A 15,469-nucleotide genomic window follows, 5' to 3' on the forward strand; every position below is an offset into this window, starting at 1 on the left:
GAGATGAGATCCTCAGACCCCTTGTGAGATCATATGCTGGTGCAGTTGGCCCTGGGTTCCTCCTAATGCAAGACAATGCTAGACCTCATGTGGCTGGAGTGTGTGAGCAGTTCCTGCAAGACGAAGGCATTGATGCTATGGACTGGCCCGCCCGTTCCCCAGACCTGAATCCAATTGAGCACATCTCTCGTTCCATCCACCAATGCCACGTTGCACCACAGACTCTCCAGGAGTTGGCGGATGCTTTACTCCAGGTCTGGGAGGAGATCCCTCAGAAGACCATCCGCCACCTCATCAGGAGCATGCCCAGGCATTGTAGGGAGGTCATACAGGCACGAGGAGGCCACAGACACTACTGAGCCTCATTTAGACTTGTTTTAAGGACATTACATCAAAGTTGGATCAGCCTGTAGTGTGTTTTTCCACTTTAATTTTGAGGGTGACTCCAAATCCAGACCTCCATGGGTTAATAAATTTGATTTCCATTGATAAGTTTTGTGTGCTTTTGTTGTCAGCACATTCAACTATGTAAAGAACAAAGTATTTAATAAGAATATTTCATTCATTCAGATCTAGGATGTGTTATTTTAGTGTTCCCTTTATTTTTTTGAGCAGTGTATATATATATATATATATATATATATATATACAGTATATATATATATATATATATATATATATATATGTTAGCTATGGAAGATGTTTTGTTCAAAAGTAAGGGTTCCATAAGGCATCAATACATTTTATAGTCTGTGACATAATTAATATTGTAACTATTGTAAACAATCACAAAACTGTTCCTCTGTACATTACACCTAATACTGTGTATCTGTCGTCAGATTGGCCAGATTACACGGCTGCGCATCCGTCAGCATCCAAGTTCCTGCTTTCTCTTTTAGAACATAATACTGCTTCAAATATAGAAATCACCATTTAATCGTCTACATAAACAAATCTATACAACCTAGACAGCACAACAACCACTCAAGGGACAAAAGAAAATAATACCAAATACTACACGTGGAAGAAAAGGCAACACCGTACAAAGTAACATGACATCTTAAATTCAGAAATATTTCAATGTTGACCAATATCAAATAAGTTTTGTTGGATAAATTTAAAAATGGAAAGTTTTACAGTCGTCATTTGATGGACAGGAAAGCTACATTAAGTGGCACCCCTGAAAGGGAAATTGAGGCACTGTCGAAATATACCCATAACTCCCAACATTACAAAAAATTGGCACAAAATCAGCCCTCCCATGACGCGCCCAAACCACACCCTAATTTACCTAAACTATGCTAAGTTTTGCCCAAATTCTCATGCAGCAACACCCATTTTCTTGTACGTCGAAAAAAAATGTGCACAGTCCCACCAAACTCGGGACTACCGTAAAGCATGGTGTGCTTGTTGCCTCTACAGAGGACACATAGATAAAGAGGGATGAGCCAAAATTCAGGAGAATGAAGCCTATCCATTCACTAGGAACTAGTGATACCACTGAGCCATAAGATATAAAAGATCTACTGCCTCAGTTGTGTTTAGGGGGCGGGCACTTTGTGAGGAATATAAACCCTCCCCTTTAAACGTGCAGCTGCCCCAGGCCACCACGGAATATATATATATATATATATATATATATATATATTGTATATATTTTTCTCCTTTTAAATACTGCGTCTTCTCTTGCGGATTGATGTTTGCATTTCACAAACACGGCATACGGAAAAGTGGCCAATTCAAACCAGTGCTTTGGCCTGTAATATCTTCCTACGAAATAATTTAAGCCCTCAAAGCAGGAATACTATTCCCCTTTCCTTGAGCAATAAGCCATTCCAATCACATGCTCAGTCACACCGTGCATCTCATGCCGCAAGGGCATATTACCGCATATCTGTATTATGACATCCTCATGTATCAATTGGGTAACCTCATCCCGAATATACAGTATATGTATGGGACATCCCAAAACTCCCCAGTCGCCACCCCCCCCCCTCCACACACACACACACACTTCCCCGCAGAGAAAGTTTTGTTACAAAAGCTCACTGATGTACCTTTAAAAGCAGACAATACGCATGACGAAATATATAAATCTACATACATGTATATATACATGTGTATCTAAACCTCATCATTACATGACGGTGTGATATTTTACCCTCTATTTAAAATAAGACACAAAGGGTCTTGAGAGAAAGGGGTAAAAGAGAGGTACTTTAGGCCACCAATGCATGCTTGGATTTGTAGATCCACCCCAAAGGGAGAGCAACATGTTACCTAAGTTCTGTTTGTATTGGATAGATCGTATTTTATTAAAACAAAAATTAAAAATAATAAATACATCCATTTTAGGTATGTTGATTTACCGATGCTACGAAACCTTTTATTTTATGTATAAAATGATAAACTATCAACTTTAAAAAATAATACAGACATGTAATGGTAAATATGGATTGTGAATACTTAACTATACACTCGGTCCCTAAAACACAACATCAACATGTAGAATATTCTTGGCATATCGACTTATTAGTGATTATATTTCATTATTGCATTTTCACTTAATTGGAAAAAACATTCCTAAATTTCCAACTGGCACATTTAATGCTTGGTTATTATATGGAAAATTGCTAATTTATGATGTCAGTGTGACTCTCCCATTACCAGATAATACACCAATTGTAGAACCAAGGTTTTTGCTCCGTACATTGGATGCGCATTGAAACATTTCACTTAGTAAAGGAGAGAAAGAATTACGTAGCCCACACACAAGGAGCACCACTTGTCCAAGATCTACGTCAGTGATCACGTAACTTTGGAGTAAATTTACTAAGATGGGAGTTCTATTTAAGATGGGCTGTTGCCTTTAGCAACCAATCAGATTGTACTTCACATTTATCTCGCAGCTTCTAGAAGATAATACCTGTAATCTGATTTGTTGCTATGGGCAACATCCCATCTTAAATAGAACTCCCATCTTAGTAAATGTACCCCTTTGTGTAACAAACCATGTTGCCATGCAAGGGGAGCAAATACATGTATATTGTTTCTGTGCACGGTAAATACTGTCTGCTTCTGCATGTAGCCCACAAATGTTCGACAACTGTTTTCTTACACTCCAATTTAGATTTCAGTTGGAACACACCACACCCAAATCTAACTCTCTCTGCACATGTTACATCTACCCCACCTGCAGTGCAGCATGGTTTTGTCCAGTTGCTTGCTTTTTTACTACTAATACTATGACATATTTTGGCCTATCTGCACCTACAAATACTAGACATGTTTGACAATGTCCGACATCCTTATGACGACTTTACGAACGTCGATGTATGACCGTTGACATAACATGCACACCCAATTATTTGATTTCCTAAGGGGCTAGTTAAAAAATGTTAGACCAAATCAACAGACTAAGTGGCATGTCCAATTACCGGTGAATTAACATTGTGTCCGAAAAAGTGATGTTTTTCAGACTTTTTTTCCGATGTTTCACCGATTTCTTTTTTTACAGGCTATCCAATATGGATCGCCCGTAAAAAAAAAAAAGCTGACCTCCGGAAAAAAGACACAGGTTCAGTGAAACCTGTGTGTTTTCGCATGAAAACGGGGCTGTTTCCAGGGATTTGGTTTCGCCTACCTGAGATAAGCCACTGCTCGTGCCGGCTTATCAGGGAAAATTAAATAGCCCCCGGCGGAACAATTAGCACTGGTAAATTACTGTGGCTAATTAGATATCCCCCTAAATTTATGACATGGGGGTTGTCAGAGAAGCCACGGCCACTGCACGCCAGATGAGACAGCCCCATAGAGAGTTTATCTGGCAATCCCCAACATTAGTAGGTTATTAAACTATTTCACTGTAGTGCTAGGGTCACTACAAGCTGGGAAATTGCACTGGTACCAAAAAATAATAATAATACGCCATATGCCATTGCACGCCTTGGTTCGTGAATGCACAGTACCAAATAATCGCTCAACTGCACAAACATCCATACTGCGTCCAACTCCACAGCCTAACCCTAAACCTCCCCAGGGGTGCCTAAACATAGCCCCCCTCCCCGCAGCCTAAACCTAACCCCCCTTTCCCTGTAGCCTAACCCTGACCCACCCCTTTCTCCCTGAGGCTTACCTCTGAGATGGGTCGGCACACGGTCATTCGGGATTCCGGCAGCAGGCTTATGACCCTATTTGGGATGCCAGTGTTGGCGTTCCGTTCTGGGAATGTATCAAAAAGTTCTGTACGATTCTGACTCTTGTGTACGGGGAAGAGATACTGGCTTCTGACTGATCTCTTGTACCTAACTACAGCCACCTTGCAACCTTGCAGTACCCCAGAGCCAGCCCCACGGTGACTACTGAACATCACTCAGAATTGACTTTCTCCCTATGGGCAGGAAGGGCGGGTGGTGGAATTCAAATGTTTGAAAAGTCAGTTGGGTGTCCTGTCTATTAGATAGGAAAAAACAGACACCCAACTGACTTTTCAAACATTTGAATTCCCCCTATAAGGCTACCCGGATAGCAACTGCTCCAGAGTAGGGCTAGGCAGAGAAATGTTGCTCCCTGATAAAGATAATTAAAGTTGTCCGCTCTCAGTAAAGGCACGGAGCATATATATATGCTAATACAAACTATTCATTTTCAGTACAAATTGCCTCCAGTGCTGTTCTTTTTGGACTATATATATATATACAGTATATATATATACAGTATATATATATGTATACATACACACTGTATGTCCACATGTTTTGTTTACTTGCTTTTTAAACTTTGTATAAATCACACGATAGTGGGTGGGTTCCATAAGTAGACCTGTACAATGTATACGACACCTTTCACAGGAGAAAGCAATCACACTTAAACAACCAACAGAAGTACAGAAAACTATCAAATAAAAATTGTGCTTCTTCAGTCAACAAAATTGCGTTACAGCGAAAAATAGCCGTTTCAAAGCCTCAATTTGTGTATATATTTTTTTTAAGTAATACTTGTATTGGTAAATCCGTCCACTCTACATAGAGTTGATTTCTAACAGTCTTGATATATTGCTGCTACAGTATACTGGATTGAGATGATTACAACAAACATGCTACAAGCACTGCACAAAATTACATTCAAATAAAGTGTCACAGGCAGGAATCAAGTAAGTACAAGAGGAAATCAATTGCTACATCGCCCGGGAAATGCTTCAGGTTTCAATAAAAATAAAATACAATCCAACAAACGTTTTTTGTTTTTTTTTGCATTGCTGGATAAAAAAAGTGGTCACTGTAAATGCATTTACATTTTTATTATTATCATACTTCTACAAATGCGCAAATGGTGAAGGGCCAATTACAGGTGAATGTTCTTACTTTATTTGTGATATTTTTCTTATCAAACGCAAGTGCTGGGAATTCGCATGCCACCATGTTATCAGGACTGCAAAGGGATTATTCATGAACAGCTTAGCAATGCCACAAATAGGCTGTAACGAAGTGCAGATTCATTAGTGATACATTCATGTTTTACCAGGATACCAATCACAATTGGCCTGGGGACTCGGCGGCAGTACTTTGCGCCGCAGCCATGAGGTCTGCGGGCCCAAAGATGCTGGTCCACGCTACCAGGGTGTCGCCTAAAGCGGATGATTGGGCCTCTTTTTCAACAATTTGCTATGGGGCCCAATTTGGGCGGAGTGTGAAATCTCACGAAAATATGTCAGCGAGCAATGAGCAAAATCTTAATGATTTCCTGAGTCAAAAGCGCTATCCTACATACTGTTCAACCTCTTTAGTCATTACGTATGTATGTCTATACAAATTATATATATATATATTTATATATATATATATATATACATATATACATTGTCTGGAGGGAGGCGGCACTCTGAAGACTGTAAACAGGCAAATCTCACCAAACAACAGTGTTTATTCTGTGAACGTTTCGGGGCTCCAGCCCCTTCCTCAGGACATCTGTCAACGTTTCGGGGCCCCAGCCCCTTCCTCAGGACATCATGTCCTGAGGAAGGGGCTGGAGACCCGAAACGTTGACAGAATAAACACTGTTGTTTGGTGAGATTTGCCTGTTTACAATCTCCAGAGTGCCGCCTCCCTCCAAACAATGCATATTTAGGGGTGCATTCCCCTTTAGGAGGGCACCGGAGCACAGCACGAAAAGATAATAATAATAAACAAAAAATAATGTGTGTGTGTATATATATATATATATATATATATATATACACACATATATATATACACACACATATATATATATAAAAAGATAATAATAAACAAAAAATTATATATATATATATATATACATACATATATATTAGCTCCAATACTGAATACTGAATGTTTCATCGACACCTGACCTGTATCATATATTGAACAGTAAGCAATAACCTCCCTGGGGTCTTTTATTTATTCTTTTCCTATGGGCTGCACAGCATCAGCTCCTCTCTCTGTATACTTCTGTATGCTGCACCAGCGCGGCAGGCTGTGCAGGAACTGAGTGGTCTGTGTCATAGCAACAGACAGCAGTCCCCATGCTAATTGGCTCTTTCAACAACATTATAAAAGGCGATAGGTCTAATGTACTCCCTTGAAAGTAAATCAGGAGGTCAGTGTCTGCTAAATATAGCACTTGAAGCACCTCAGAGATGCAGTACAATTTTATTTTCATTTTAATGCACCAGGTTGGAAACACTGCCATCGTTCCTCTAAAGAAGACGACTTTGTACATCGGAAAGTAATCAATACAAAGGGAAAAAGGAGGACACTACTGTCACACAAGCAAAGCTAAGGATTAAGGCACCGTGCAGCGCGTGTATAAGAGTACGTTTCACTCAGTGGAAGTTCGTGTCATTTAACTCTGAAAATACAATAAATGTGACTTTGTATCCAACTTATTAAATAGCGGTTCTATTTGGCTTTGGTAGCGCTGATTTGCCAATTCGTTGGAAAAATTGTGCAAGACATCCTTTAAAGATGTATTGTTATTAATATTGTTGTAGTATGCTCATGGGCAACAGAACGTCGCCATGTTCTGAATGCCGACATGGTCATAATGTCAACAGTACAGTAAAGTCAGGTTTAGGCTTAAATAATCAAAAAATAGTATGTTAACATGTAAAATGTTGACATAATGAACATGTCGATATTTTGGCTGTGTCGATATTTGCATATGTCGGCATTATGCATGTCAATGTTTGTGTATAGACATTCTGAATGTCAACATATCATACCCCAGCCAACTGCACACCCATGGAGTTCCTCTGTGAAATATATTAAACAAAGACTGATCTGGCTGACTGTTCTAGGGTTGACACAGGTACCACCATGCTACATTGACTAATCCACCTGTGCTTCTGGCACAGCTACTGTACACTCATGGACACTCCTCCCACGAGGCAAGGTGCAACATGATCCTCGAGGACGTAGAGATGAGATACTCACCTCGCCTCCTGGCACTAAACAAGCCCCCTACACCCCACTCGCAACAGGGAAACTCAAGTCTATTTCAGTCCCATTCGCCCTGCTATATACGCATCTTTGACACTCCAGTGGAGCAGTTTATCACATCACATCCTCAGCAGTCACATGACAGGAAGTTGCACGGTTGTACATGCTATCACAGACATTCACAAGTCGTGTGCAACCCAAACAGAAATAAAAAATCATTGCAATCTGCAAAACCGTATGACATGAGAAAATACAGTCAACGAATCATGTATGGTTTAACTGAATATTTACCGACGCATTTCGCTGTTTCTCACTTCACAACAAAAACCACAAGTGTATCCTAAGATATGTTCATTCTCAATACTCTCTAAAATTTAGTATATCATTAATTCAATAGAGGATGCTACACAATCTGTCTTTTCAGTGAATATCCCCAAATGATAATAATACAATCGTCTGCTCCCTTCTGTTTGGAAACTAAGCACATAACACAATTAATTCTAACCTATCTACTTATGAGCTGGAGACTTCAGCAAATCTAGTGTTTTTGATAGTAGTCTGTGCTCTCATACATCCGCATCTCCTTTCCTTATTCGCTGAAGAACAACTAGGATGGCAGCTAGGACTACAGATTATTTTGATCTTGTCAACATTATGTTGCTCATACTGTACCTACATACCTACACTCCTGGAATGTCTGTGAGACTAGCAAATTTAGTGGTGTTTTCCTAGACTCCCTGGACAGAAGGCCATGCTATCTGATCTCACCCACTTTCCTACCATAACCTTTAGTGATGCAGGGAGATGCCAATAATTTAAAAAGATGTTATTCAACATTAGGAAAATAGACAATGAACAGCGAAATTGGTCATTATCAATTGGGGAAATTCAAATAGAAAAGAAATTAACGAATTTCTTTAATTTATATCTTCAGCACTGGAAAACATATTTTACTTTAAGATTGTTCATATCGATTTTTAACTTTCATAACTGTGTTCATTAAATATGAAAACAATAAAATAAAATAAAAAATAATAAAATAAGGTTAACTTAATAAAATGAATGAGTTTGCCCACTACAGATGGCTAAAATAGATTTCTTGTTCGTGGTGCTTTGCTTTTTTTGTGGCCAGGACCAGAGGGGAGGAGCCAGAGGCGCGCACAATGATACAGTATGAAAATGTATCCCGAACACTCAGCTTTGCACAAATAACAATGAAATTTAGAATGAAAAAAAGAGATCAGAACACTCTGTATTTTGTAAAATGAGCCATTAAAAAGAAAAAATATTTGTAATCATCTCCCATTCTACTTTTATTATCTACATTCTATTTTATTTGCAGACTCAGCTCAGATAAATAAAAATGACATAACACGAAAATAATCCAGATGGGCATTTGGAATTTTCTGTCACTGTGGCCACACAAAAAAAAACCAAAAAACAATGAAACAATGAAAAAATAAATTAATTAAATATACTGGTTGTAAACACAGCTAAAAGACCAAAGACCAAACGATTTACAATCTGTTTTACAAGGAAGAGCTACTGGAAATATTGACATTTTTTTATGGAAAAAAATAAATAAAGAATCAATTAGTCCTAAAGATATGTTTTAAATAATACTGTCATAGGGAACCATATTTTTCATGCACAGGAGACTTCCTGTCTTAAAGTCTATTCAAGAACACACCAAATAACCTAAACGGGCAATATACAGCATTAGATAAAATATAAATAATTAATGAATGAATTAAAAAAAAAAAAAAAAGTTGTGGTATCAGAACTTTTACATAGCTGTTTTTTTCCCATTCCAAGTTAACTATAACTTAGGGGTAGATTTTCTAAAATTTCTAATGCAGGAAAAGTGGGGACATTGCCCAAAATAATCAATCACATTTTTGCTATCCTTTATCTAGTACATTTTTGAAAAGGATAGGCAGAATCTAATTGGTTACTCAAGGCAACATATCGAATCTTCCTTTTAATAAGTTTTAGTAAATCTACCCTTTATGCCTAATGGCCAAAGGGCTCATATTTTAACATTGCATTTAGGTCCAAAGATGCCCATTAAACCACAGCAATTAATATGCAATTAGCTTCCATCTTTAAGGTGTAAATTAGTCACTGAAAGCCTGCATATGATTGGTTCCTGTGGCAAAGGTGTTTTAAAAATTGAGGAGTGCAGTTATTAGCTAGGACCCCCTGTCCCCCCCAGAAATAGGTCTCCTTCGCAGAAGACAGAAAATGCTCTCTGTAGAGGACTTCAGAAATATGGCTCCAGTAGCCATCCGGTGGGACTCTGACCAGGGCGCAGAGTAGTGGGTCGTGTGGGGAGCCCGCACTCATTATAGATTCATCCCTGTACAGTGGTTCACTGCAACTTTAGCACCTGAATGTATCATTGGCGTAATGTTGATAAACAAACTGAATTAACCTTATATTCATCTTTGGGTTGCAAAAAATTTGAAGACATTATTTTCTTCACTTGCAAATACACAGTTTCTCTTCAGAGAAATCTATAATGACCAGAATAGCCTAGTGTATGGGGAAAGCGGACATTAAAACTCTAGATAAACATTTCCCCTGAGCCTAGCCCTTATATTTTTTGAATGGAAATTTACAAAAATATGTAAATAGCAATATAAATAATTAAACGTTTGCTTTGTAAGATCTGTCATCTATTTTTGTCTTTAGGCATATTTATTCTGCAATAGAATTTTAATTAAAGGCTGAAATCTCATTCAATACTGTCTTACTGCTGGTTTGAGTTAAGCCTCATGAGATTTGGGAGGAGTCGCCCCTAGACTCACTATGCACTATTTCATTCGCAGGTGGTTTGGTGCACTGCTAACCTACTTGTGTATTTATACAACTACATAGAAATATTACTCCTGAGTGCATTTGTGTTGAATATCACACTTTTTTTTTGAAAGGGGGGGAAAGGCGACCCACCACAAGAAAAAGCAAATGGACTCTCACAATTCTTGTGTCGGTGCTAGTCCCGATTTCCATCTTCCGCTTGTGCCGCTAGGACTGCTAGCACCTCCGCTGGGAGGGGATAAGTGTTGTCACATTGCACAATTAACTTATTTCTGGTTGGTTGATGTACATACTAACTCCTCTGCACGCACAGACGTGTGAGAGGCAAAGCTTTGCCATGTTGACAGGTGACAAGTTGATAAGATCCCAAGAGGTTTACTCTAAGGTGTCAGAGGAGGCTTTGGAGATGAACAGGATCCTTGACTATCAAAACTGGTGGCCCGACCTGGGAGCTAAAAGCAAAAAGCAATAACAAAATAAAAAGTCAATCAATCAATCAATCAATCAATCAATCAATCAACTTTATTTGTATATACATTTCTAGGACACAATATGGGCACATTTTTCAGCTGCTCAAGTTAAGAAAGCAAAGCCACGTTCATGTAGCTTTTGAAAAAGTTGGTATAATAACTTTATTCCACCTGCGTGCCAAAAGCCTCACACTGGCACTCTGGGCTGCTGCTGCTATTTAGGTGCTCTGGTTGTCTACATGTTGAGGTGGCCATACACAGCTGAAACCAGCACATATCTGCATATAGTAATAAGTCTAGGAGCTTCCATTTTTCTTGCTCTGTTATCGTAATATGAAGTGCTTGTCAAGTTTAGACATCTACAGAACTATCATGCACATTGGCGGAATCTTTGCAAAACTTGTGCCCGGAGTAAATTTACCAAGCAAGCAAATTAGGCACATGCCTAAAAATGGGCGGAAAATAATATATATATATATATATATATATATATATATGAACGAATATTTAACAGAACAAAACCAATATATTCACTATGTCCTGCTTTCCACATCCATATGTAAAAAAAAACCCACCCAATATAAATGGGGATCTGGGACCCTCAGTGTCCACTGGTCCATGGGAGGGTTCCTAGGTTGTCTAATGGATGATCTAGCAATGTCTCTAGCAGCCAGGTCCACTTTATTATCACATACCTGATGGCTGTATTTTAATTAATATCACACTGATCACAAAATCAAAATTTACCTCTACTAGAGCATGCCAATGAGTGATTGGTTTTCTCGGATAAGCCAACATCTCGTTCCAGTGATCTCTGCCGAGCCCCTCAGCATCTACTCCGGTTCTACATACTCCAATGACCTCATTGTGTCCCACCCTGTCAAGTAAAGTATGGTTAGATATGCTACAAAGCAAGTGTTTGGTTTACAGGGGGAAAATTATCCAACGTCCTACACAAGCAAATTTTCTAAAAATGATACCCAATGTTGGGATGGATAAAATTGATCAGGCTGCTGAAAATAAGAGCGAAATGTCTTTCGGTTGAAAGGGTTGGAGAAGCTTACCTATCGTAATCCATCACGGCTATGGAGAGGCTGACCTGGTCCATGTTCTCTGGTGGGATATCAAAGATGATGGCCTCATTGTAGACTGGATTTAAAGTATTCTTCTTCGTGGTGGTCTTCCGTTTTTTCAACCTCCGGCCCTCACACATCAGTGATACTTTCACATAGGGATCTAGCAGGGGAGAAGGTCAACATGACTTACTTAGCAGGGAAACAGTAAGAGCCTTTGCATAATAAAAGTGCCATGGCTTCCAAAGAAGTAATAAAATAGACTTTGACTTGACAGTGGAGGAAATGATCTTGATACCAGAAATTTACTTCAAATATAATGAGTCCAGCTATTTGCTATTTTATATATGAGATCATGAGGCTACCATATATGGTTCTAAAGAATATAAGAGACAGCAGAAGATACGGCTCCAGCGGGCTTCCTTTGAAATTCTATAAGATTAGAAAGGTGGAAACTTTAGATGTACTCTTAATGCAGTGATACCAGATGGAAAGTACTGTATTTAGAGTCAGAAAAACGGTAATTATCCATGTACTGCCCGAGCCTGGGAAGATCTTCTGCCACCAAGTTCTTACTGACCCATCTCATTTACTGTGCAGGATTATTAAAATTATGCTTGAAAGACGGATGAAAACACTGGCAAACTTGATTCACCAAGGGTCAGACAGCATGATGGAATATACCGTACATGATGTAAATTGGGGCGGAAGGAGAGTAATGTGAGAAGCAAGATCAACGCTGAGAAAGCTTCCGACCATGGAGCAGTAGTTAGCGGTTGTAGAGGAGGTGCTTAATGCTAAGGTAGTGATGTACTTACCCTTGGAGAGTGATAAAGTGGAGAGAGATAAAGTACCAACCAGCCAGCTCCTAATTGCCATGTTACAGGCTGTGTTTGAAAAATGAACGTTAAGAGCTGATTGGTTGGTGCTTTATTTCGCTCCACTTTATCTCTCTCCAATGCTTAGTACATCTGCCCCTAAATGAAGAAATCTTACGTTCTGCAGTTCCGGCAATGTATGGATTGGAGATTTTAGTCTGGAGTGAGGTCAAAAAGAGAAATGTTTTACCCGGAGTAATGCCTAAGCGGATTTGGTATGATATACCGATGGACGGGATGCCGGCGATCAGAATACCGACAGCCCCCCCAAAAGTACCCTAACCCTCCCCTGCCCCCTACCCTAACCCTCCCTTGTGGGTGCCTAGCCCTCTCCGGTGGAGCCCAACCCTAACCCTCCCCGGTGATGCCCAACCCTAACCCTCCCTGTTGGTGCCCAACCCTAACCCTCCCTGTTGGTGCCCAACCCTAACCCTCCCTTCCCTGCTGCCTAAAGCTAAACCTCCCCTCTTGGTTCCTAACCCTTACCTTCCCTTGTAAGTGCCTAACCCCACCTCCCCGGTACCTAACCACCCCCTTACCATCCCTGCACCCTAACCCCACTTCCAATGCCTAAACCTAACCTCCCACCCCCCGTGACAGGATGCGAGTGCGTCCTGCTAAAAGACCGTTCGGGATTCCTGGCATCTGTATTTGACGTTGGGATTTGGATCTCGGTTGTGATTTTGATGCCGGCATTCTGCCGCCGGTCGGGATTCCGGCGTCGGTATTTTGTCGTCCGGGATCCGGTCCGGAAGCATTGTAACTGCATCCCACCTAAGCAAATGTCCTGCTATTCAAAGGGTGGTATTCATGTGACCGCCGGTCAGCTGACCGACAGTCACATGACCTCCTCCGTGAGCCCGACGGCTCACTATCCCGATGGTCGGTATGCCGACCAACAGGGACTATTTCCACTCGTGGGTGTCCACGACACCCATAGAGTGGGAATAGAACCCGTGGCGACTGCAGGTCGCCACCGAGCCCGCAGCGTGGCGAGCGCAGCATCATTTACGTAAGTAAATGATTACGTATGGAAAGAAAGGGAAAATTGGACCTGAGGACAACGGCAAGTAACTTAGAAACAATTCGGGGGACAGAGTACAAGGGCCAGAGTCATGCGTAATACGAGCGCATCTCTGGCCGCCTGCTGAAAATGCAATGCTAATGCGACAGTATGCACGTCCTAATGCGTACGCATCAATGCGATTGCACCGCCTCGCAGACCCAAGGGGGTCGTTCCGAGTTGATCGCTCGCTAGCAGTTTTTAGCAGCCGTGCAGAAGCAAGATCAATGCCGCCCTCTGGGAGTGTATCTTCGCTTAGCAGAAGTACGAACGAATGCATTGCAGAGCGGCCACAAAACAAATTGTGTAGTTTCAGAGCAGCTCCAGACCTATTCAGCGTATGCGATCACTTCAGACTATTCAGTTCTGGATTTGATGTCACAAACACGCCCTGCGTTCGCCCAGCCACGCCTGCGTTTTTCCTAGCACGCCTGCGTTTTTCCGAACACTCCCTGAAAACGGTCAGTTGACACCCAGAAACGTCCACTTCATGTCAATCGCTCTGCGGCCAGCAGTGCGACTGAAAAGCTTCTCTAGACCTTGTGTAAAACTGCATCGGCCGTTGTGAAAGTACATCGCGCGTGCGCACTGCGCCGCATATGCATGCGCAGAAGTGCCGGTTTGTAACTTAATCGCAGCGCAGCGAACATTTTAAGCTAGCGATCAACTCGGAATGACCACCCATATGCGAGAGCGGCCATCATAATCACTGGCACTAGGTGCAGACTCGCATGAGATTAATCCACATAGAAATATATGTTTTTAACATGAAATATTCCAGAACCCCCCCACCCACCTCTCTGAAGTACTCTCCGCTCCGTCCTAAGTGAGGTCTCAGGAAAGGCTAATGCATCGCCTGTGAGACTTTTCTCCCGTTCAGAGATTCGGGGACGAGGCACGACTTGCATTAATAAGATTCGCTGCTTAGACTGCACAAAAGATCCTCGGCTCTTGATGCCCTGGAGCTGGATGAAAGCCGGGGCAGAGAGTGGTCACCGCTCTTCCTCTAATGCTACTGAATTTCTCAGGCGGCACTTGAGCTGCGAGACCTTGGAGCTCTTTGCGGCATCACTTATGTGTGAAGTTCCTGCAGAATGGTATAAAGAGGCGCACGCTGAGCCGCTCTGTAAGAAAGGGGAAGCTTCTGCTGCGCTTCAAGATTTTTAGGATCTTATCTTAAAATCTAAGGGAATATCTAAAGGAAACTTTTGCGATTACGAGTCAAAGCCGTATTAATATCCGATTGATATCTGACGCAGAACAGGGGAGGGGACATGGGGGATAATTCTTAGACATGCGGGGGGACGCCCAGCACAGGGCAAGTCCACCCCGTATGCCGGATCCAGTCCCCCCGGAAAACATGCAAAAGCATCGCACAGCGGCAATGCTTTTGCATGTTTCAAGTAGCCCACTGACTACACGTGCCACGGCACAAATGGTCCAGATATGCCTGCGTTGTCTGGACCACGGTCCCTCCAATGCTGAGTCAACGCCCCTTTAATGCCGCTGTGCCGCCCTGTGAACGTATCAGCGAACCAGGTCTGAATCTGCCCCATGGTACATTGTATTATCAATTATCTCAGACTTAATGGCGTTTCTATAATTGGTGCAGGCTGTGTGGTCGCAAGAAGGACCCACACTGCACACCCTGCACCCATTTAGTATACTTACCTCTACGGAGTTTACAAATCACCAGGAAAATGGC

General features: G+C 41.3%; 1 protein-coding gene across 1 annotated transcript in view; it reads right to left on the reverse strand.

Annotated features, from left to right (window-relative positions):
* Nucleotides 1-6,257: 6,257 nt before the first annotated feature.
* The window catches only part of SYT10 (synaptotagmin 10), a 135,561-nt gene continuing 126,349 nt past the window's right edge, over nucleotides 6,258-15,469 (reverse strand). The window contains exons 5-7 of the mRNA XM_063929130.1: nucleotides 11,815-11,986; nucleotides 11,498-11,627; nucleotides 6,258-10,732 (exon numbers count right to left, since the gene is read on the reverse strand). Coding sequence (XP_063785200.1) covers nucleotides 10,661-10,732; nucleotides 11,498-11,627; nucleotides 11,815-11,986 — 374 coding nt within the window. The 3' untranslated portion in view covers nucleotides 6,258-10,660. The remainder of the gene's footprint in view (nucleotides 10,733-11,497; nucleotides 11,628-11,814; nucleotides 11,987-15,469) is intronic.

Source organism: Pseudophryne corroboree, chromosome 6 (assembly GCF_028390025.1).
Source record: "Pseudophryne corroboree isolate aPseCor3 chromosome 6, aPseCor3.hap2, whole genome shotgun sequence".
Classification (NCBI taxonomy): domain Eukaryota; kingdom Metazoa; phylum Chordata; class Amphibia; order Anura; family Myobatrachidae; genus Pseudophryne; species Pseudophryne corroboree.